This window comes from Crocodylus siamensis, chromosome 5, assembly GCF_052110815.1.
Source record: "Crocodylus siamensis isolate JL-2025a chromosome 5, ASM5211081v1, whole genome shotgun sequence".
NCBI lineage: Eukaryota > Metazoa > Chordata > Crocodylia > Crocodylidae > Crocodylus > Crocodylus siamensis.
Genome location: NC_143399.1, coordinates 17,653,380 through 17,678,753, shown reverse-complemented (window position 1 = coordinate 17,678,753; position 25,374 = coordinate 17,653,380). Strand labels below are relative to the sequence as shown.

Sequence of the window (25,374 nt, the reverse complement as noted above, 5' to 3'; positions counted from 1 at the left end):
TCAAAGAACAATAACTGGATTTCCTTATCCAGACTGTACAGTTGTGATTTTAAATCAATAGATACAGGTCTACTAATAACATGAATTATATGCACATATGTACCACATATACTCTAGCTGCCTTCCAGAATATCTCTGCAACAATTTCATTCAGGTTTTAAATTATTTCAGTGATAGTCAAGATTATTCCACCACATGTACAATTTACTGATTTTTTAGGCAGATGACCTCTGGCACATCTTTGGATGAATAACACTGACTCATTCATTCTAGGTTATACTAATCTTCCTTCTGCACCCAAAACTCCCAGTGATATGTGGGAGTGCAAGAATGACGGGGTCAGAACCAAATTTACTCTTCTATGTGAGAAAGACAATTTATCCCAATTATTCCTTTGAAAGATCATTTCAGCTACATTTAAAAGCCAGTTTTATGGAGCTACTTTTGCTCTGTCATTTTCAGTGGGATTTGAGAAGTTGTACTGCATTTTTTCCCAAAAATGGTTCAATACCGAAAAAAGAGCGAGTGTTGGTGGGGAGAAAAGTCAACATAAACACAACAAAAGTATTCAGAAGCTAAAGGCTCAATACGTAGGACTTGTACATTACAATTTTGAATGCAGTAGTGGCAAATTCATTTCCAATAAGAAAGTAATAAAATGCTCACAGCTTAAAACACAAGGCTTAAAGACATAAAAATATGTTCAACAGTACAGCTATTTTTCAGCTTTCACCAAAGTGGGCCCCATTGTTTAAAAATTGTGCATGCAAAACTTGCACTCGAGTCACTTGGGAGTTCTGGAGTCAGAATGCTTTCAGGCTCAGGCCCACGTATGTGTTCTATATTATGCAGTATTCATGAACTTGTAAAAAATTATGCCTCATTTTTACCTATTCCAACTGTTAGAGGAGAGCCAGTCCGAGGTGGCGTAGCTGGAATATTTTTCGGTGGAAGTGGCGGAGGTGCTGCAAAACACCAGATCAGGAGGAAGAGTTTAAAGTTCAAGAAATACACTGAGCTCATAAGAAAACATGTGATTCTTTTTGAAGAAGAAGAGTGTTAGTTCCCTGTTCAGGGTATATTTTTATGCTATTGAAAATACAGCATTGGTAAAGGTTAATTGCATCCTTGCCACCACACTAAGCAATGTGCCAGAGAAATAATGGCTATGACAGCTTTATATACTATCACAGACTATGTTAACAGCCTTGCATTATTAAGTGATTAGGCAATTAATGTGCATCATCATTGTCTGAGGAAAATCACAATATTTTATTAAATCAAAAACATGTATTTTTCTTTAAGAAAAATCTCAAATCACACTTGGCTTTTTAAAAACACAAATTAATATTTCAAAATAAGAATTATAACAAACATCATTGATAAACATTATTTACCTATGCATTTCTAATGCACCAGTTCTTCTAGTGTTACAGTCAGAAGAGTGAACAAGATGATTAAATTATACCAATTCAATTATTTTGAAGATACAAAATTGCAAAGCAGCATGTAAACAATATCTAAATGCAATGGAGAAGACCACACTGTACAACTGAGGTTTCACTGCAGCAAAACAAAGAGCTGAGCTGCACTGCGCTGTTCTGATCCACCTCATGAGAACCACAACCCCTGCACTTGCAATTGGTAAACCAATCCAACTTAAGAATTTACTTCAGTCTGCTTAAACCATGAAAGAAAAGAAAGCGTCAAACAATTCTAGTAAAAATATAGCATAATATGCCATTCATACAACCTTCTTAAATTTTCCTTTTTGTGGAGCTCTACACTCCTTGGCACTGTCAATAACCAAAAATTCCAACTGATAACTGGCCGCTCCCCAGCCTGAACAAAGCATCAAATGGCTATACCTACTAGTCCACAGACCACTCTTCTCCCCACCCCCCATGCATGCCTACACACGTGCTCTGGGGTGGGGGCATTTTAATTAAAGCGCTTCCCAGAGAGCTGCTTTAATTAAAATGTTTCAGCATCATGTGTATTAAGCCCCTGCACACTTAAAAATGGCCCTAGAATGCTTCATCTAAATCTCATTCAATTTTAAAATGCCCCAGAGCTTAATACATGTGATGCTGCAGTGATGCTGGAGCGTTCCAAATTAGAATACCATGTTGCACGTGTATAGGCAGACCTGTGAGACCTGGGGGATGCAGTGTTAGCTATGAAATATCGTTCCAGTGTATAGCTAGGGTAGTGGGAGAATACACGCAGCCCAGAACAACAGATCAGAAGACATGATGCAAAGCAGGGAAATGCTGGCTTTGTGCTTCTAAAAAAAAGTCTATATTAGGGGGGTGGAAGAGTTGCTTAAATGAAGAGAGAGAATTTTCCAGAGTCAATTTTGGAAAGAAAGCAGACATTACATGAAAACTAACAACTGAGCATGACAGCTCATAAAAAAAAAAATCTTCATACAACCGGACAAAGCATATAAACATCCAGGCATATTATTATCTAATCTTATTATTTCCCCAAATGCTGTAGAGAGTTTCAGCAGGAGCTATTTAATGTAGGTTATTCATTAGTCCCTCTATCTTTTCCGCTAGAAGTGCTGGTGAAAAATACCATGAGCATCATTATTCCCAATTTATTATTTATTAAAGTATGTTTCCAGAGACTATCCCTGTTAAGGTGAGCAGGTGGCTTATTGCCTCAGGGTCTATTATGATGGAGGACATTATTGATAAAGGGTTTTATTTGACTCTGTTATAATATACCCACAAATGTACAGTAACACAGTACTTGCAACCATACAATATATAGTTTGTAAAATTATCTTGTACCAACACCATTTATTTCTTTGGACTTAACAGGAAGCTTATTATTTACTCCAATGTCCCAGCATGGTTCAGGGGGTGGCAACCTATGGCCAGGTTCATGGGCTGGATCTGATCCATGGCAGTTCAAGGTACCAGATTCTCACTCTGGCCAGGCACCAGAGGGGGCATCCGCAGGGCCCTACAGCTTGCTCCTTCTATTGCCTTTGTGCAGCTTTCCCTGATTTGTTTCCCTGATGAATATAACCCTTTCCATCACAGATGGTCACTTAATCAACTGCAAGGGTAAGTGCAAGCAGCTTGGGTGCTCTAAGCCTCTAAGGAATGGAGATTTTCACTCTAACAGAGAGCTGGTTTCAAGTGGTGGCCCACGGCGGCCAAACCCTGGTGTAGGGGATACAGGAAAGCTGGGAAAGAAGAGTCACATGAAATTGCACCATGCTTATACTTATTAGCCCCAAAAGTACAAGCATTTTTCAAATGTCAAGCCAAACGACTACATAACCTACTGTGTATAAGGCATATCCTCAGTTTCGAAAACAGAAGGAAGATTTAACTGATTTTTAAAAGTCTCTTTTGTCCTCCTGAACTTGCAACAAGAGTGGAATTTAGGATGGCTGAATCCTTCCTGAACAAAATTAGGAGATGCAGTCCTCATCATCTGCTTTACCTGTTGCTAGAAACATGCCCTTTCTGGTAAACTGACTTAGGCTTAGCTTTGCAAACTGGGAAAGTACAAGAAGCCTCTTTCCCCAGAGACAAGGTGCACTGTCTCTTCCATTCTGAGAACCATCCATCCAATACATTATTAAACCATTATTGTCTCCTTTTTCCATTGTACTGTGCTGCAGCTACAGCTACTCCTGTAAAAATAAAGCTTAACATGCTACATGATTAAACAGTTAGAGATTTTTATAGTACATGGGAGCTCAGACAATAAAGCATCAGAAATTTGATATCTGGCTGATAATCCACACTGCAACTTACTTCCAGTTGGAAAAGGTCTCGGTAATTTTGGAGATTCTAAACTTGAATTCACTGCCTGAACAGAACCCCAGATCTCAGGCTGGTCTAAAGGAGCTGAAAACAGAAAATGAAATAATTGTACACTAAAACAGTACAGAGATTGTAGAATCACAGATTGAGTAACAAACTTATATGGGTTACAAACATTGGTAACACAGACAAGACAACCTTTCCTCTTGTACTTTTGCAGGGAGGGACCCTTAATATTGAGGCAAGTATCTGTCAATAAAAAAAATAATTCTTATAACAACATTATGCCATAACTCACTTGCCTATACCTTACCAAATTTAAAGCAGCACAGATAATCAGTTTTATGTGCATGAAGCTTGGAGCAACAATACTATTTATGCTTCTACATCCTTTAAAAAAAATATTATTAAATAAAGTTACTCAGGCCAAGTAAAGAAATTCCAGGAGATGTCTATGTTCATCTCCCATGGATAAGCATCATGTGTTAAATGAGGCAAGAGCTAAGGATATTCATATATAGATGCTAAAAGGTAGCTATTATACTGCGTATACGGGTACAGTCCTTTGTTAGTGCTCTATATTATTTTCTTCTAAGCTATAATTTAGAAAGTATATATAAAAATTGTTTACTGAAGTTTGTGTAGACTATTGGATAGAAATATTTAAACTGCAAGTTGTAAGTGTCCATTAAATGATAAACAGGTCAGGAGTCAAACAGGCAACAAGCATCCCCTCCCTCCTGCATCCCCAGAAAAATAGGGAAAACTAGGTTTCTTATACAAGTTTCCAGTCCAATTATAAATGTACATAAGAAGTGCCAAATTGGGTCGGACCAACTGTTCACCTAGCCCAGTATTCCATCTCTGACAGTGGCAGGAGTAGACGCTTTAAAGGGAGAGCATATGAACAGGATATATCTAGAGTGCTCTATCCCCTGTCATGCTCTCCCTGGTGTCCACCATCAGTTCTTTTTGAGATATACACCCAACTGTTCTATTTAATAGAGCTATCATCCATGAATTAGTTGAGTCCCTTTTTTAACCTGGCTCTATCATCTGCTTCTACAGCCTCCTGTGGCAATGAGTTCCACATGTTAATTATCCACTACATAAAAAAGTACTCTGTCTTGTAAGTTTTAAATCTGTCTCCTGCTAATTTCAATGGGTGGCCTTAGTGCCAATATTCTGGGACTTCCACATTCACTCTTTCCAGACCCACCATGATTTTATAGACCTCTTAATACCACCCCTTCCCTCTGCCCCCTCAGCCTTCTCCTTTCCAAACTGAACAGTCACAGGCTTTTCATTCTTTCCTGGTTTAGAAACTTCTCCATACCCTGGATCATCTTGAGGCATGGTGCAGGATGCTTTTTCTTATTCTATTACATCCTTTTTTAAGATGTGAAGAATGGAACTGCACACAGTATTCAAGATGTGGCTGCGTCATGGGTTTCTGATTTACGAATTTTTTTTTCTCAAGATGAAAAAGTATTAGGTTTTAGAAAGTATACTTCCTTTCAATTAAATGCAAGAATGTTCTGTTTAGAAGTAGTATGTTACTAAAGCCAGAAACTAGGGATGCCTAATTTAATACTGTTTCTACAATATAATGACATTATTTGGGCTACAGCATCATGGGTAAAACAAAATTGTAAAGCACTACCAAGGAATCAAATGTGGTATTTTTCTTTTAATAGAAAATTGAAATGCTCCTGTAAGATACCAGCCGTTTCTCCTTGTAAGCACCAAATTGTTTAGGCCATATATTCTTGGATTACCATCAAATGATCTTGGGGGGAAAAAAAAAACCAGACAGAAATAGTGGGATTTATTTTAATATGGAAGATTCTTAATATTACTTTGCCAATCTCAACATCAGTTCCTATGATAAGTTAAGTGGGTCCAGTTGAGACTACTCACTTGCACTCATTTGTGTACTGCTTTGATTATATAAATATACAAACAGGATTCTCCAAAGCTTCAGCAAAATGCTGAATTTATTTTGGTTGTATAATAAGTTGAGATGGAACTTGCTACTAATTTGAGGTCTACTCCAAATTTAGACCCACTCTTGACGGTGTAATTTACTAAAAGCACGCCACCGGTAGTAGATGTAACCATTATTTATAGTTTGCATTTTTTTGCTTTGCTGCATTTTTTTCTTCATTTTTTTAATCATAATAGTGTAGTCAGAATTAAGAACTTTAATTTATTTGACTATTTTTGATTGCTGTATCCCCCTAAAATAGAGTAAAGAATGTGATGAGGCTAAAACTGTGCAAATTGTTATCCCCAAACTAGTTGTCAAAGGAATAGCAATTGAAAATTTAGCTTACTTGATGCTTAGCAGTTTGGCTGGAGCTGATGTTCATTTTCAAAGGTTTGAAACCCCTGGTATACCTGCCTAATATAGAAAATCACATTCACAGTGAAAATGCCAAGATATTAAGTCTTTTGGGAAGCGGCGTATATTGTCCAAATATACTCCAGGTGATTATATCCTCTGTCACTCTGCTTATATTGGATTGAGGAGCCTACTGCAGGAGCTTATGATGTCCCCTGTGGCTATGGTTTGGTTTAGCAGAGTGTAAGTTAATTATGAAGCTGAATGCTGATGAAATTTTACACTCGGAGGGTAATTACTGTGGATATGCAGGAACCACTTGCAGTGTTTATAGTCATCTTGTAGCCTACAAACTGTTAAGTTGCCACCTATTATACAAAGCCAAAGTTACCCAGGGTGCAGTGTCCCAATTGCACGCAGAAAGTTAGATTCACATCCCAGATTTATTACAGAATTCATTTATAAAATAAAGAGAATTTATTTTTAGAAGCCTTTTCCTCTTTAAAGAACAGCTGGATTAGCCACTTTTCATACCTTCCAATTTCTGTTCTTCAAATGCTGACTCAAGTGGTGGGCCAAACAAGGGGGCAAGGGCTGTAGGATCATCTGGGGCTTTTTTGCTGTAGGACAAGACAAATATGAAATGAAGACATTTAAGGAACATCTGTGAATATGCTTGAGAGAAGTGTCAGATTCAAAGCATTTGATGGCATAATCCCTTTAGTGGCTAAAAACTCTTCAGATGACCACTAACTCACTGGAGACTTTTTTTTAGAACAGTGTCTGCTCTAGAGCTGAACTCAACCTTGTACGCATCTCCATGCGTGGCCAAGGAACTAGCAGATTGTTCAGTTCAGTGATTCTCAACAAGGGTGCTGTGCGTGCTTTGGCATCTGGGGGTACCTTGACATTGTTTCACAGGTCCCACAGGGTGCCACATAGTGTAAGCACAGTTAAGTGTGCAAACAAGATTCATAAGATAAACTCAGAGAAATCAAACAAACTCACATTGTTATAAACGTTCTGACTTGCTGTGATCTTTCCAACTTCTTTGCAACAGAAAAATTGCTCTATTATTTTTTCTTCATTAAAATACAAACAAACAAGTGCAAACTAGGGCTACCAATACATGTACTTGGAGGTGGGAGGAGGGGAGGTGTTTTAATTAGAGTGGTTCCCAGACAGCCACTTTAATTAAAACAGCTCAGCCTCATGTGTATTAAGCCACATCCCTCCCCACCTGCCCACCCCCTGCTCCGGCACATTTCGAAATGGCCTCAAAATACACTTTAACTAACTCTTATTCAACGAGGTTTCATTAAAGCACCCTTGCAGTCATTTTGAAACACAGGGGGCTTTGTATATGTGACACTCAAGTGATGCTACAGCTTTCCAATCAGAACGCATTCTAATTAGAACGTGTTGGAGCACTTCTATAGGCAGCCTAAGAGCTGGCATTCTTGAAGGGGTGCCTTACCTCTATGGAGGAACGCCTTTTATCTAAAAAGGTTGAGAACCACTGGCTTAGATACAGCAAAAGGTACTAGACACTAGTGACCAATCTAAAAAACACAGGTTGCCTAGGTTAACTCCTGTTAGTACAAGCAAACTTTACTCTGGAGATGAATTACTGAGGCAGAAAGCAGAGTACATTTGCACCTTATAGACTAAATTCATTCTACCTGCCTGACTTCAGACTACCAAGGTTAAATATTTCGATCTGTAAAACACACATTGTGGGCAGAATAGAGTCTCATCTTGCCTCTCTCTTCTGCTGAACTGCACTCCACCGTTTTATTTAAAATATTAGGAAGGGCAAGATTTGCCTATTACATTATCCCATACTGAGTAAATACAATTTATATAAAGGCAGCGGCTATCTCAACAGACCTTGTTCCTGCATTTGCTTTTGGTCTGCTTCTATTTATCAGTAGTCTTACACAAAAATCATAACCTTGGTGTTGGAAAAGTTTTCTAATATGTTAAAATGAACATAAGCATCATGAATAAATGTTATTACTGATATTTTTTTAAGAGTAGATTGTCCTTTCAAATATTTAAAGATTCCTAAGTGCACAGCTCTGTAAACAGATAATGAACGGCAGAACATCTGATTACACAACTGACACCCATCCCCGAAATACAGCAATGACACTGAGATGGTAGGAGCATGTGGAAACAACAACTGGACATCTAAGTTTTTTCTGCGTCAGAAACTAAAGTAAAATGCAGCTTTGTCAGACTTAAAACATACTTCATCTCTTGGGTGGCACTGAGCCAGTGTTTTGAGATATACCATCTAAACCAGGAAGCAGAAAAATATATGGATACCTTTTGCCTCATGGAAAGAACTTGTGTTTTTTATCTCATTTTTAGATGCATTTATACTGAAATGCTGGCAAGGACAATTTTATAAATAGCTTCTAGAATGCTTTCCCCCTTCCTGAAACAGTGCTTCCAAGAATGACAGCTTACAGATTTTTCTGTACACAACCAGTGATGCCCGCTCATTAAGCTGGTGGGGTACCAGGTAATAACTGAGCACCATTTCCTTTGATACAAGGGTCCCTGACTAGCTACTATGCAATACCTATAATAAATGACAATTTCTTTCATACTGACCTTGCAAGTTCCGGAGTTGGTGTCGAGCGCCTAGGTCGTGCTATCTCTTCACCTGTCACATATGATGGTACTGTTTAGATTGTTTTTCTTTTGAGTTGAGTAGCAATTTTTCACATGAAAGACTAGGAGGTGCAAGTCACTGGAATTACACAAAACCAGCATGTACTTGCACATGCCAAAAGAAGTTGGAGCCAACAACATTTTGGAGATTGACTAATCCATAAAATGGAGTAGAATTAATTCTACCTTCCCAATATGTACAAATGTATTGTTCTCTCTTTATATAGGAGTTTACAGTATGAGTGTAATTCCAACTCAGCGAGACTAAATATACTTCAGCAAGCTACATATCAACTCATTGTATAGCTCTTTATGGAGACAGCAGAGTCTATACATCAATTACAATCCAATTTTTCTGGATACTATCAGATGAGAAGGTCACTAACACAACATCTTCCACGTAGATGTCATATTGATGGGGTAAGTTAATTTTATGAGCAACACATCATGATGGATAGAAAGCTGTACACAGCAGGAGATCAATGATATTAGCACTGTCTCTTTTAAGGGCTCATGCGTTAGTAAATAAAACATGCCGTAGCTGTCTCCTTTAAGAATTACTGCTTGGGAAAAGAAATGCACTTTGAAAAAAGGTAGAGGAGCATATTTTGAAGCAAATCTGACTTTTTTCTAAAGATCATAAGAGTAATAACCTTCTTGACATGTTCAGTTCCTGCAAGCTAAAGAATATACTTACTGGATAAATTCCTTTTAATTGTACCCTAGAATTAGAAACAGACACTAAGGTTTAGGAGAGGGTAAGCAATAAGCATAACATATATGTAAAATAGGTACATCTAAGTTGGTTGAAGACATGCATATCAGTACAAAGCAGGTAAATGAAATTTGACACCAGTCCAACTACCTTGGTGAAACACACGCACACACAAATGGGTTCTGCTCCCAGCTGACAAGAGCAAAGAAAGTGAATTAAAAGATTTTGAACCAGATAAAGCTAGTCTGTGGGCATGCTGTATTTGCAGACTTCTTGACTGTAAGTTTATTACACTAAACATTTTTAATAGCAGTGCTGCATCAACTTATACATACACCTCCCCCCCCACACACACCTGAACTTCAATACACTGTAAATGCTTCAAATCAACTACATTTTGTCACTATTCTGACCGGTCATGTAAGTATACACAAGGTAAGCATGCTGGCACACTAGTAAAATCTTAAGGAGCAATCCATAACCTAGGAAACTGGAAGACTCTAACAAAAGTAGAAATTATTGCAAACAGAAAAGTAAAAACAAGCATACAAGAGGTAAATTTCTAAAGGGGAAGGGAAAAGATGTGGTGCATGCCTGACAGCCATCTCCTGAGGGAATGTGATAGTGACTGTCTATGGTATCATAGAAACAACACAGCAATGTTACCATTACTTCTTCATAACGCAGTTACCATGGTAGAACATTATGCGGCAGCAGACTAATAAATAACCTAGGCCACAGCTCTGTGAAATGTGTATTGTCACAGTGGATTCTTAATGGAAGCCTTTCCTCCACATGTGCTATACAGAGATTTTTTCATGCATCACAATGGTGTGTTAGCTCCAGAAAGATTTGCACTTTTGCATGTGCTCCAGGGCACCGGGGGTGGTGCGGGGCAGCACGGGGAGTCGCTGTAATTAAAGCTCCACAGCATCTTGTGTATTAGCATCCCTGCACTTCAAAACAGCTGCAGGAGGCAGTTGAACTAAAACTTGTCCGATAAGCTTTCGTTCAAGTGCCCCTGCTGCCATTTTGAAGCACGGGGATGCTGATACATGAGACGCAGGAGGCTGCTGGAGCGCAGTAATTACTAGCTCCAGCAAACCTGACTACAGGTTTCCCTCGCTTTATGCCATACATGCGTTCCTGGAAAATTGCACATAACCTGAATTTGCAGAAAGGGAACCTACTTTACAATGTAACAAATAGGGATACCATTCCAAGATCTTGACCGTACTGACCCCCAGACCCATTTCCACCACTTTTACAAAACAATTTTGGTACTCGCCAACAACAGAGAGTGCACACAAGCACAGAGTGGTGGTAGATGTTACCATAATGGGGATGGCAACTACAGAAACACGTGTCACAGACAACGGGCGAGGAGCACAGATCCACGGGAGACTATACTTGGTACGTGTCATTTGTGCAATGCACCACACAAAGCAGCTGACTGTGGGTTTCCGCCACACCAATTGTGTAAGGTGAATTTACCTCGCATATAATAAATTTTTGGTATAAAAAGGGTCACTGCATAAGAACAAATCTGCACATACAGAACCCACATCAAGCGAGGGAAACCTGTAATTGAGTCTGCTCTAACACGCTGTCGGTACAGCCCGTCGGAGCAGGCTCCACACTCACGTACAGGCACCCTGATCAAGATCAAGAGGGTGGTGCAACATGTTTGCCCCTCTGCTGTCATACTCTGTACTCATGCATTCACGTGTCTTGAGGTTGCTGGGCTAGAAGTGCCCTGTTAGGGTTAGTTATTAGGCAAAATTCAGTCATTAAGCAAAACAGAGGTTTGTCCAGAAAATCTGTTGAAGTCAGTGAGATGAGAGGCTGCTAGCACTGAGCACCCAGCATTTGCCCACCATATTCTAAAATGGGGTTACTGTGAACTCACTGATGTGAATAATGGTGAGGAAGGGGAAGCAGACTGGTAGAGAGGGTGAGAACATGGCATTGTAGGAGAAAAAGTACTTAGATGCAATTGATGAGCATCATGGCTATTTTCAAGAGTTTCATTTATCCCCTGGCATAGCAGCTGCTCCACTGTGCTCTAGAGCAATCTTTGAAAGAAGCAAGTCAGTCACAGCCGTGAGAGACGGGCTCCTGAATGGCTTCATGGAACATGCTTGGCAACAAGCTCTGAAGGTCTTAATGTGTGTGTGGCCAGAGGGTACGTGCCATTAACCCACAAGGCCTGCTGTCTTTGGTTTTCTTCACCCACAGGACTGTGAAACAACCAAGCATCACAGCTCAATCCTATTAAGCTCAGGACTAAATGAGATCAGTCTTACTCTCATAATGCATAGCCATGTCTGTGCTGGACTGAACCCTATGCGACTAAAAAGTTGTAAATGTGACTGTTACCCACACAAAATTCATGCCCTGTGAGAAAGCCAATCTGTCTAACAGGTGAGTTGTAAGAAGCTGTGAGCAACAGGGCTTTTACTTTTGTCTGATGTCTCAGTTAATCAAACAGGATCCACCCTTCTCAGGTGATTCTCAAAAGACTTTGAAGTTTTTTAACATAATGCATTTCCTATTGTACTTGCACAGGGAGCACATTCACACACTCAAGCACTTATCAGAGAGCACATTATGGAAGACTTGCACCAGGTAAAGCATCCATCCGTTCACTTCCCTAACAGGTATCAATGCAGGACCAGCTTCAGGCCGAACAAGGCAGATTTTAACAAAGTGTCAGACATTTCATAAACATATATGGACAGAAAATGGTGAGCGAGTTCTTACCGGGCTGCGCCTCTGTGATCAGCAAGAAGGAAGAGAGAACAGATACCTAGTCAGAGAGTGATAGATCAGTAAAGATGCTCGGGTAATGAGATACTTTCACCCCCTAAGCAATTACACCATTTTGAAAATGTTATTCCCAACCCCCCAGCAGGCATTAGCACTTTGCTCATTAACTGGCTAGACCTTTGGCTTCATGCAGCCGACTATAAGAATTTGGGGTGTAAACTGGGAAGCTCCAGAAGGGATGGCAGCTCAAGTCCCCAGCCTCAAGTTTAGTGAACAAGGCCCTCAAAGATCCTCCACAGGCATCTTCTCCTTTCCCGTTCCTCTGGCAGTGGAGCTGCTTTCCCCTCCTCACTTGGTTTTGAGGTCTTCCTCCTTCGTGATTTGGTTTTCACCTTCCCTGTCTCAGTAGTAGAGGTGGGCTGGTTTACTTTGCTCCTCCAAAGTTTCTGTTTGCAGCTCCCATGCTGCTCACCAAGCCAGCTGACCAAAACTCATCATAGAGAAGTCATCTGAACCCAACCATCAGAAGAGTTTTAACAAAAAAACTGGGACAAAACCAATGAGGATTTCTTGAGGAACTCAGAAGCCTAAGACATGGCCCCCAGCACATAGAGACTTTGACAGGTATGCATTTGATCTCAGGAACAAGTTCCTCTTTCTCTCTTTTTCTTCCTTAAAATAAAGCCCCACATCTTTTAAGGTTATGTTATAAGAAAGAAAGTGGGACAATGGATAATTTTCAAACAATAACTACACAAATTAAATAGATTAGATGCACTCCTTCAATTACTGTAGGGGTAATTACTGATATATCTATATCTATGGATTTGAACAATTTGTTGAACATTAATGTAGGTTCAAGGGACACAAGACTGAGCCTGTTCCAAAAGCTTGTCGTCTAAGTTAGGTGATACAGTCCAAAATATGCGGGGGGGGGCAGGGTGTGCATGCACGTGTCCTCACAGTTATTCCTTGCTGCTCCGATACGAATTACTCAGTGTGCTTAGAGTGTTTTCCATTTTCATATTTTCAAAGTGCTTCACAAAGAAGCAGTCATCAGTGGCCTGGGAGATGTACTGTTTTAGCATGGACACGGAGAAAAAAAAAAGAGAGAGAATGGAGGGCCTGATTACGTGGGGTTGCTCAGCTCCTGGAAGGACCGGGGGCACATTTCTGGGCTGTGGCATTATGAAGAATTGGCACTAGAGCTCAGCAATGCCAAGCTCACAGTCCAAGGACCTTTGCATTAAGCCATGTTGCTGCTTGATAGTAAAAATTCCTACTTAAACACCACCACAGGATTCTCACCATCCCTGTGGAAATAAACTCATTTTATCCCGTGTACCTGTAGCATTTGAAATTCTGGCGTTGCCTAATATTGGGGCACTGTAGCTTTCCATACATCTCTAGATCAGGGGTTGGCAACATAGGCCCACAGGTTGGATCCAGCCCATAGAGCTGCAAGCCTTGGCCTGTGCCCAGCCTGAGTTGGGGCTGAGCAGCAATGAGCTGGGCTAAGGACAAGGAGCTGGAAGCTGTGCCGACACGGCTGCTGCTTCTCAGCTGTCCTGCTCCTTGCCCACCAGAGCCAAGTTGTTCTGGCCCATGGTTTGAAAGAGGTTGCCGAGGCCTGCTCTAGACTAATACACTAGAGTTGAAAGGCACTTGAAAGTAGAAATCTCTGAACATCCACTCACTGAAGTACTAAACATAAAACAGGATTTATAGCATGTGGATGAGTGTCCAGTTTGAGGCCTTTTACCCTGGTGTCACATCTTGGGTCAGCAGACAAGTGAAAAGCAGTTGACTGGCTTCATTTTAATCCCTGTTTGCAAGTTATCAATACTATGAAGGTATTTAATTAACCTGCAGGGATAGTAGGATGGATTATTTTGCCTCAAGAAAAGCGATGGTGAGGGCATCTTTAGATTTCATGCAGGGGGCGGGGAGGAGGTTTTTCAAACACTTAAACTCAATGGATTTGACACCACATTTCCTTATTCAAATTATTTTGAAAAAATGTACATGGCTACACAGCAGTCTTGACTAAAGGAGTGATATAGTCCTAGGAGCTAAATCAGGCCTCAGAAGGAGTACACCTGTTTTAAAAGACACTTCAGATCTCACTCAGCCCTGAAATAAAGTTTGATGGATAATGCAGTCTAATACAGGGTCTGGCATAGCCTCACTCCAAGGTGTTTTTAAACTTGGAGGGTGCTGCCAAAACCAAGCCAGGGGCCTCCCCTGAGGAGGGATTCTTCAAGTCTGAGTTTCTTGAGGATAAGGAAAGTGCATTAGAGCTGCAACTATTTCAAAGAGCTTGTACTTCAATACTATGGTGATTAGCACATTATAAATGCACTTGAGAAACAGATGGACAAGGAGGCAGATCATTTGGCATGTATAGGAAAATATATGTAACAAGCTCAAAAAAAGTTAATGCAGGAGAGGAAAAAGTCAAGGAAAAACAAGACAAGGAAAAAACATTTCCTCCCAAATTTTCACTTGACTGAATTGAAAAACCTGTGCATTTAAAAGACTTGTTGTCCTAGTTCAGTGATGACCCCAACTAATACTTAAGAGAAACAGGAATGAGAGTCAATATTAAAAAACCAGTGACAGTATGCACACACACAGCTGGAGGTGGAGAGCACAGGAACTGGGTGGGAGGAAAGCACATTATAAAACAAATGCCTGGGCAGAGGATTTATACTGCTGTCTTGTTATGGCGACTCCAGTCTCTGTATTTCCATATGGAGAAGATAATTCCACAGCTGATTCAGTTCGGAGATCTGGCCCGATTCGGCGGCCAAATCGCTGAAGCCAAATTGGAATCAGGAGACTAATAAAGAGGTCCAAATCGATTCAAAACTCTGAACAGATTTGGAAAGAATTTGAAGAGATTTGGCTATTTGGGCAGTCTCCACTCACCGCCTCAGGGAGCTGGACATGGACTCCATGCTGGTAAGTAGGAGGCAGGGCAGGGGGGTGCTGGAGAAGGGAGGAGGGGGGAGGGAACCACGGGGGGACTCCAACCAGGCCCCATCCCGTGCCTGCTTGCCCAGGCCCCATAAGCAGCCCCCACAATTCCCACCTACTCTCTTAGCTCTGTGAATGGCTTCCCCGCCTGGCCCCAGCACCCTGGCTCTCTCTCTCTCTTTTCTTTTTAAAAGAGTCCTGCACTCCCTGGCTGCTGCGCGGCCATTGGGGCCTCTGGGGGCTCATGGCAGAGCCCCCCACGAAGCGTGGGGCAGTGGGGGGCAGCAGGAATCGCCCCCTCCCCTCCGCCTGGCAGCAGCCAGCAAGTGCAGGGCTTTATTTTTTTAATTAAAGTCCTGTGATGCTGGGGCCAGGCTGGGCAGCCACTGATGGGGCTGGGAGAGCAGGCAGGGGACGGGGCCTGCTCAATTCAGAGATCTGGCTGATTCGACGGTGGCCAAATCTCTGAACCAGATTTAGATAGTGATTCGAATCACCGAATCGAATCACTGTCCCCCAAATCAGCTGAATCCGAATCCGAAGCAAGTACTAGCTGCTTTGTACAGGCCTAGTGCACAGGTGCCATACATGGCTTATGGTGCTTTAAGCTGCTTTGAGGTGCACTCATTGGGGCATGCTCAAGGGGAGGGTCTTCGAGTCCCTAGGGCAAGGGTTGTGTCGGGCTGTTCCTGCTACATCGTGGCACCAGGACTCCTACAGCTGGGCAGAATGGGACTTCTCCATCTGGGCTCCTACAGCCAGGGGGTTGCATGGCTGATCCAGATGTGATAAAGGACCACCTGCTACCACAGTAAAGACTCCCCAGGAGGCTGCCATTCTGGGATCCACCCATGCCAGTGCCCGAGGATAGTATCCCACTCTCTTGCCCCTAGGTACCCTACTGTCTGGCAGAAGACTGCCCTAATATGAGTAATGCTAAAAACCATATGCACATTCCTTCCCTAATAAAAAGACACTGAGTCCCAAGGAAAAGCTTCTACTTCAAATTCACCCTGTCATTTTCCCCCCGCTAGCTTCGTCATACAAGCTCAGGCAGCTGCAGTGTGGCTTTTCTTCAGCTCAGACTCACAATCCCCTTCAACATCAGCAACATATTACATGCTGACACAAGCAAAAGATGTTGCTGGTCTAGATCTTCATCTGCACCCAGCACAAGCATGAGTGACAGGATGCACCCACAGCAGCTCCTTTATTCTCAAATTTATAGCAGCCTCAAGGATACTTTAAATTATTCTGGTGTACCAATGACCCAAAAAGGCAATTTGATCAGTTGGGCACCCTTAAAACACAGTGGTACTCCTGCCATGCCCCGCTTTTTGGCCACAATTGCTATAGTCACTCTCCAGGGATGCTGGAGAAATCTATCAGTGGCTGGATTTGCAGGGTTTGGAGCTGCTTTATGCCACCAGAGTAGGGGCTAAGGATGTGGCCAACAGGATGAATATAAGTGCACATATATGTACGCATGAGTGTAACAGCAGAGATAAGTTTAAGCAGACCCCAGAAAAAGGGATGAAATCAGTGATACAGCAGAGAGTGAAGAACTGCACATTTTGCAAAACCATTAATATTCTTCTCAAACCTTTACAAAGACAAAGAGACTGTCTTTTTGGGCTAATGAATCCAAGTGCTACCCATTATTTTGGGAAACAATACCAAGCCAAACTGCATTGCAGTGACTGCAAATATTCCTCAATAATTACAGAACTATATAAAGACCTTCCCCCTTTTTCTGCCAATGCACACAATCATACCAAATCTCCCATGGAAGCAGAAGCAGAAGTGTTCAGGGACCTGTAAATGAATGGAGAGGTTTAAAAGCAACTTGTGATATTCCAAATCAAGAACTACCCCACTGTTTGAATGTTTATGAACTCTCTGATGAATGAGGTCAGGGATATAAAAGTGTACGAGGGTTTTCAAAGTGTATAAGGGTTTGGGGTAAAGAGAAATAGGAAGTTCCCTAGGACACATGGTGGTGAGGTTAGTTATGTCATAGTTATGAGTGAGCATACTGAAGCGATGAATACGTTTTTCCAGTTTTTCAATACACTGTCTAGCGTGTTGTGTGTGTACATGAGAAACCACCTGCTAACCCACCATTAGCACGTGCATGTTAATCAAAATTAAAAAGTTACTCATGATACATTTTGTGGCTGTGTATTGCTTAACTAACATGTTCTGCAAACCGATTGAGTAGGGTACTGGAATGCCACGTCCTATCATAGCCAGTCACGTCAAAATGGCAATTGGCTGAACATACCGTTGGCATTTCTCTCAGCCCTGAAATCAGTTCCACATATGATAAACACAGCACTGTGGCACCAATGTTTTATTGGACTTTTCTATAGCTCTCTAACATTCATTAATGAACAGTTACAATAAGCACTTCACAATTCTGCCTGAAATCATCTTCTCTGGGTTCGTGGAACAGTAGGTTCTTTTTCTGCTGAATTCTGGAATCTGGTAATAAAAAGAGTGTTGATTTTATGAATGGCACAGGTCTGTGATAAATTTGTTAATTCAGAAAGGGTTTAAATGTGATATGTCTGCAAATGTTTGAGAAGAATTTTAAGTGCATCCAAAAAAAGAGAGAAAACTTCACTGATTTTATAAGAGCCAAATTTTATGCAGCTCTTAATTTCATTCCTGTAGCGAACGAATCTCTCTCTCTCATCCACTCAGGCATACATGCGCTAATTGTCCCAACGCTATCTTGTCTTGGTTTTTGCCTCAAGCCACATTTGCTGTTTTATTTGCATGCATTACTACCTTTAAGATTAATGGAAATTACATGCACAAAGAAGTAAAAATAGATTGCTCTGTCTTTGGGTGGATCATCTACCCAACCACAGGGGTTCAGCAGTAAGAAAACCATTTTGAATTGAGCAGGAGAACCAAATAAGAATGAAAATAAGCAGCCGAAATTCAACAAATCAGAGACAAAATCCACATGGATAAATCACACAAATTCAGAACTATAGGCATAACTTGCTTTTTTGGCTTTCCAATAAAACTTGCCTAATATTTTGGAATCGTGTTTCAACTGAGACCAGGCGGTCTCATATTTTGACAGGAGGCAAATGCCATGCAGATATTCAGCCTTCTGGAAATACAGACCCACTGCAGGAAGAGTTCTTTGAAGAGCACTACTAATTTCACTTGAAAGCAACAGTGTTTTTGCTGAAGTAGGAAATTACAGTCCAAAACTTTAACTTGCATTAGAACTGGGTGAGGTTTTTTCCCCCCTCAACAAGATCCAAATCCATCCAAATAATGCAGTTTTGGCACTTTCAAATCTACTGGAAAATGTCGGTCAAATTTACTTAGTAGTTTCAGTTGAAATGAAAATGGCAAATCATTTAGACTATTCCAAAACATCTTTATGGTTTGCCTTTATAGTCTTTGTCAGCAATCCCTCAATTTGAGGATGATCTCTGCCATGGTTCACTGATGGGATTTGTGGTGACTTAATAGTCCAGAGACCTGAGCCACAGACCTGTCCACAGAAGTTGCAGATCTTTCTACAGGAGAGAATAGGCTCTAAGCTAGGATTTTTCTCTTTTTCCTTTCTCCATTCTCTCTTCTGTGCTTTGAGGACAAGATGCTTTACTTCAAACCAGGCTGCTACTTGGTTCAGGTTGTGGCACCATTGGAGTCAGTCAACAGCCAGCTCCTCCCAGCTCTTGATGCTGGCATCCATTTTCTTGAGGTGTGCCATCAATGTGTCCCTGAGGTTTTTCCTGTGGCCACTGCAATATCTCAGGGCATTACCAAGTTGGGAACAGAGCACTTTCTGGGAGTCATGAGTTGGGCATCTGCACACAATGTCTGGTCCAGAGAAGTTGGTGCTTGAGACTCAATGCTGGTAACACTGGCTTCAGCAAAGATTTCCAAACACTGGATTTAGCATTTGTGCAGTGATCTTCCCATCTGATGTAGAGTATTTTCTGGAGGCACCATTGGTGATCTCTCCAGGCTCATGAGATGACAACAGGTCACCCACGTTTCAAGTCCATAGAGGAGACTGGGGATGATGACTACATTGTAGACCTGGATCTTGGTGTCTTTCCAGATATTGTGAGAAATAAAGATGTCACAAAGCAATTTCCCAAAGAAAACACTTGCATACAAGATCCTGTGCTGGATTTCCTCAATGCTTGCTCTATGAGAGAGGTGGCTACTGAGGTAGGTAGCCCAGAAAGGATGAGGGATCATGCCCTCCTTTTCAACAGCTCAATTGCAGGATGTAGGAGACTGGGTTCTAGTTTTTCTTCCCTGCTTGCAGAAGTCCGAGTCCCCATTCGTTACCTGGCAGAAGACTGCCTTAAATCACCATGGTACAGGTTATTCTGGAGTAAATCACTCTGTTTCTCCTGTAGATGCTGTTCCACTTTTCTCAGACAGCTTAAAAATTCATAGCGTTAGAGGCAGACACTAAGCAGCCCAACAGTTTAGGCCTTATCTTAAGAGGTGGGAACCTCAATTTAGAATAATAATTTTATAACCAGGTGGCTAGAGCATTCTCCTTGGAAGAGGAGGAAGAAAATGCAGGTTCAAAACCCCTCAGGCTGAACAGTGTTGAATCTGGGCTTCCCATAACAACCCATAAGCAAAAGTGCATTCTCCCCTTTGTTTTGGGGGGGGGGGTTGTTTTTTTTGTTTTTTTTACAAGCACTGGTTGGAAGCTTCAGAACTTTAATAATGCGCTGGAGCATCAGTAACTTGTCACTAACCTTTCAATCCACTCCTGTGTACAAATATTAGACCATGACAACTCATATGATTCTTGGAAATTAGAAACATCTCTTCTACAGATGGGAAAACTAGGGGCAGCAAGTTGGAGACTTGCACAAGACCACAGAAGCAGGAATTGTATGAGAAGAGACTAGATTTCAGAGGTTCTTCTCTTGAGAGACAATGCTGTCTCCTATTTAGCACTCCAAAATCTGCACAGGCCTACAAAATTTTATGGCGCGAGAAAAAAAAAATACAGCCAAATCTTTGGAAAGAACATATTAGCATTGTATTAAATGTTACCATAGCAGCAAAGTTCATGCTACCTAACTAAAGGCTTTTATATCTTCTGATAACTATAAATGCTCTGTGACGTACATAAAACAAGCTTGGGTAAAATCCCGAGCACAATATTCTTTGTGCTCAGGGCTTCACCATCCTCAAACTTTCTGTTTGTCTTGCAAGCCAGAGGGGAAAATAATTAAACATAACAGCTAATTTAAAAAACACCTTGGAATTAAATCCATGAGGGAGGCAGCATAATAGATGCCATGGCTTCTAAACAAGGATATATGGTGTTCACATTTTACATTTCAGACATATGAAAAATAGATCAAACAGAAAAGTATGGGCAAAGTATTCTGTTAAAAAATTATAGAAGGTAGAAAAACTAAATGATATCTTACCGGACTTTTCCTCTAAAAGAATGCAGTAAAGGTAAAAAAAAAAAAAAAAGAAAAAGAAAATGAGAAAATAAGGTACTTTCTGTAAAGAAGTAATTCACAGAGAAATAAAAGACCTACATATGAAAGAAAGCATTAAGAGTGTAACTTAAACATACAGTAAAGTAGTAAGTAGGTTGTAGACATAGCCAGAATATTATTCATGCAGACATAATATTATAGTGAAAGATAGCATATACAAACACAGCACTTTTATCCAAGACATTTTACACGGTACTGCTTTATTTGGCATTGCTGGTCCCTGCCACCTATACCCATAGTCAGTTTTTCAATTCAAGTTTTATTACTTAAAATGGTTTATAGGATGTGAAAATAAAGTCCTGTACTCCACACAAGCCTTGAAAAATGTAAATGTAAAAAGTGTCTGAACTTAAAAAGGCACAAGCTTTTAAAAAATTTGCACTCAACTGAGATAACTTTAGCATTTTAGCAGTGGGATGAAATATCCTGCTTGGCTCAACGGAAATGACCTTGATTACATTTGTTTCATCAGAAGCTCTTAACTGTTTAAATTAGCTTTCATTTTTATCAGCATTTTCCAACCTGGGAGTAGACTATGATTCTTATCTTGTTAGAAAGAGATATAAATAGTGCTGGTCAAAAGCTTATCAGCATGGTCATTGCAGAGTGGAACTCAAAGCACAGTACAGTATAGTAAATTGCCTTAAACGAGTAAACTGTCTTTTGTAAAGGACATATTAATTTACTGTAAATAAATACTGAAAACCTTATGGCCACATCCACATGCACATGGACATTTGGTTCCCCAGGGACAAGTAGCAGTGATGCACCTTGTGCCACTGCTGGCTGTCCCAGGGAAACACCTGTGCTTACTCGCCCTTTGGCACGCAGCAAGTTACCCCAGGTGGGGTAGGGGAGGCTGGGGCAGCACTGGGCTGGCCCCAGCAGCTTTACCCTAAGTCCTGGGGGCCTCCTGGGGCTGCAGCAGTGGCACTCCTGCCCCACACTGCTCCCTTGCACTGCAGAGAACACATGAACATGCAATATGTGGCACTGCAGACATGCTGAACAGCAGCCTTTATACACTACTGATTACATGTGAGAAATTTCAGCAATCTACATGTTGGTTTTTTCTGTCCAGGTTGTGTATATCTGAAGGATGGCCAGTTGTGAAAAAGCCACGATAACTGTCAGATTGTGCTGTCTGGTACACTTCTACAAAACATCCTTCATCGCCTATTGACTTGAGGATGAGAAGCGAGTTGTGCAAAACTAGAAGTTTTGCACATTGTTGGGTTTCAGTTTATAAAGTAAGAAATACTAATTTTTAACCATGAAAAAAGTTAATTTCTCTAGTAGTCAGTCAAGCAAATATGGTTACACAATGTAATTACCATATTCACTCAAATATTAGATGACCCTGAACATAAGATGCCCCAAATAATTAGATTTTATATATGGAAAATATACACATTTGTTATAATTTCCCAAGTATCGAGGTTGGCCTTGAATTTGTCCTCCCACTCCTACAGCAGGGAAAATAAATCTAGGGGGCCAAGTGGCTCCCTTGCCTTTTTTCCATAAACTTCTCCCCCCTTCAGCCCCTTCCCCCCCTCCTTATTGTCAGACCCTGCTCTCCCTGAGCACACATGCAAGCAAGAAGCAAATTTGAAAACACTGACTTTGAAATAAACCTGCCTGTAATACTTTGTATATAGGCAAATTACTATGGGTACCCATAGACTTAGCTCATCCAGAACAGACGCACTTTACCTCATTTGAAAGTGCTGCAAGTTTTAGCGCAAATACTCCATAAAACACATTTTTAAGCAGTATTTTTGTACCAATGTATATAGAATAAACTATGCATGACATTAATCAAAAGCCAAAAAGTTCATGTTTTATCATACAGTTCACTGGGCTGGGCCCCAGCTGAGTCAGTGTTTCAAGCCACGGTGACCCCACAGCTCAGCACTGATCAGTATGTGTTTGTACCCCAGATACCCCCCCATAAGGACCCATGTGCTAGTTAGCCCCCCACTCTTGATGGGAACTGGATAGTCTTGTCACAAGTCCTGGGATTCTCCAAAAACTTATATGCAGATGATGCACTGGGCAACCTGTTCTGGCTCCACCTCATGAACAGCAGGGCCACACTAATCATACATCATAGGCTGAGAGAGGGGGAGAAACAGGGATTCTGGGTGAACTGTTTGAGACCCTGTTTGGTGATGCTTGTTAGACATTTTAAGGCTGGTGAAGAAACAGAAATCATTGAAATGGGAAAGAAAGATCTAGCTCAGCTCTGGGAATGAAGAAGAAATCTAAATTTATTCAATGGTGCTCAAGAGAGGTCCTGGAAGACTGGATGTGGTGCCAATCACAAGAAGAGGAGGAGGTAGGATCCGGGAAACTACAGGCTGGTCAGTTTGACCTCAACGCTGGGTAAAACTTTGGAAAAAATTATCAAGAAGTCCATGTGTGAGAGACTGGCAGAAGGCATAATGCTCAAGGATATCCAGCACGGTTTCATTGTGGGCAGGTTGTGTCTGACCAACCTTGCCTCCTTCTATGATCAAGTAACAAACTACTTAAATATGGAAGATGCAGTTGATGTCATATACTTGGACTTTAAAAAGGCCTTAGAGATGGTCTCCCATGATGTTTTTATAAAAAAAAAACCTGGGAGATTGTGGGTTGGCAAAGTCCACGGTCAGTTGGGTTGGGAACTGGCTAAGGGGTCGAACACAGAGCTTGTTAGTGGACGGGTCTGTATCATCTTGGTAGTATTTTTGGCACCAAGAGGAGGGTGTCGTAGCTGTTTCTGGCCTCCCTGATGCCAGCCTGGTATTATAACAACTCTAGGCCTAGTGCCTGTTCCCCATGGAAGAAATACCCACTTGTTTCTTTGAAGTCCCCCCCAGCCTCCCCCTTCCAAAAAAAAGTTCACATCAATAAGTTTGTCCAATATGGATCTTGTGTTTTATAGTCATGCTCAGTATTGGCTGCATTTAGTCAACTTCATAATTGGTTTCCATTACCGAGTATATGCTGCTTTTGGCAGAAGTTTAATGATAGACAGTGTATTTAATGAGGTTTCTTTGTATGTCAATATAAGACAAGGAGCTTTTTTCCTCCTATGCTGATGGTGGTGGTGTGTTTGGGGGGGCATTTGCAAAACTCTGAAAATTCCAGTGCATCCAAAAGTAACAAGGTCAAATCGTTTTAATGTTTTAGATAGCTTCAAGGAATGTCATATTATTTTTATAAGAACATTTGATAGTTCACTCCTGGAGATTCAATCCCCCCAACTGTTTCCCATGCCTTGTGTGCAGAGAACATAAATGATTTACAGAAGTAATTTTTCCATTTCTTATGGCTGAGGGGGCACAGAAACTCACCAACAGTGGCTTGATATTTTGGGGGGCTTGGCTCCTGAATCTCCTGTTATCTTCAATAAAATATGTGGGTGCTTCACACCTCTGAAAAAATACTCTGATTTAACTACCTAGGTATGGATTTGGGATTTAAAATGGCAAACCCAAATGTTTAAATTCTATGCAGGCCCCTTCCTTTCAGCTTTGTACATCAAAACACTTCTTGCTAGTTTAATTCCTTGTTTTTCACTAAAATAAGCTCATATTACTTGGGGCTGGATTTTCCATGGCACAAATAGTTGGCAATAAACATGACAGGGCTGCTGGTAGAAAATAGAAAAAAATTGAGGAATATCAAAACTCTGGCTCTATTGATGATATAATATTTGATATGATGAGGTTGCACCATCATCTTCTTCCTCTTCATGAGCTACCCCAACAAATAAAGAAAGAGAAAATAAAATTCCTTCCAAAGAACAAAAGGCAAAGATAGACTTCCCCAAGCAAGCTGGCAAGCTTCCTCTTTCTTTCTCTGCATATGTAAGCATATACTGAGAGATTCAGCAGAACCCTTAATTGAGTGATCACAAGCTAAAATAGCACAGCTCCTCTGATAATCTGATAAAATAGAGCTATCAAAGTCTAGCAGGAGGCTCTCAGCAAATCACAAGCAAAGAAGTCTCGCGTCTGCTATGTGCAGTTGAAAGATTTTGTTTAGTTTCTTTGTAAGAGTGCAGTTAACTTTAACAGGGCAGCACCTCACTGCTGAAGCATATTTGTACCCCAGACCAGCATTTTTAGGTTTTAAACCTATGCAAGAGAGCATCAGGTTAGTTTTTGTTCTAAAGAATGGGAAAGTCACTTTCAACCTTCCTTTCCTACAGCTCCTTTTATTTCTAATTATCACCCTTAATCCAACAAGTCTGATTTTCTTTCAGGCACCTTCAATTTGCAATGTCCTAAGTTAGACCACAAGAGGTCAAATGCGGTCAAGAGTGCAGAGGATATTAACATGCACCTCCCATCATACTTCTCTCTCTGTTCTTTTTGCCAGACTTCCAGCATCTCAGAAGAGGCTGCAATCAGAGCTGCAGTTTTGGCTTATAGATTAGTGGGTTTTAAGTGAATAGATGAGCTCTTTTTGGGGTAGGCACTTAGCATTAAGCTAGACAAGGAGGGGACAATAAACCATATAAAAATATTGTATTTGTTCTAGTAATTACAGAAACACACAGATTTATTGCATTGCTTATGA

General features: G+C 41.0%; 1 protein-coding gene across 1 annotated transcript in view; it reads right to left on the bottom strand.

Moving 5' to 3' along the window:
* SGIP1 (SH3GL interacting endocytic adaptor 1) overlaps nucleotides 1-25,374 on the bottom strand; it is a 162,638-nt gene that overhangs the window by 52,313 nt on the left and 84,951 nt on the right. Inside the window, exons 8-14 of the mRNA XM_090049257.1 lie at nucleotides 20,725-20,736; nucleotides 12,296-12,307; nucleotides 9,515-9,539; nucleotides 8,758-8,809; nucleotides 6,670-6,755; nucleotides 3,783-3,875; nucleotides 891-965 (exon numbers count right to left, since the gene is read on the bottom strand). Coding sequence (XP_089905383.1) covers nucleotides 891-965; nucleotides 3,783-3,875; nucleotides 6,670-6,755; nucleotides 8,758-8,809; nucleotides 9,515-9,539; nucleotides 12,296-12,307; nucleotides 20,725-20,736 — 355 coding nt within the window. The remainder of the gene's footprint in view (nucleotides 1-890; nucleotides 966-3,782; nucleotides 3,876-6,669; nucleotides 6,756-8,757; nucleotides 8,810-9,514; nucleotides 9,540-12,295; nucleotides 12,308-20,724; nucleotides 20,737-25,374) is intronic.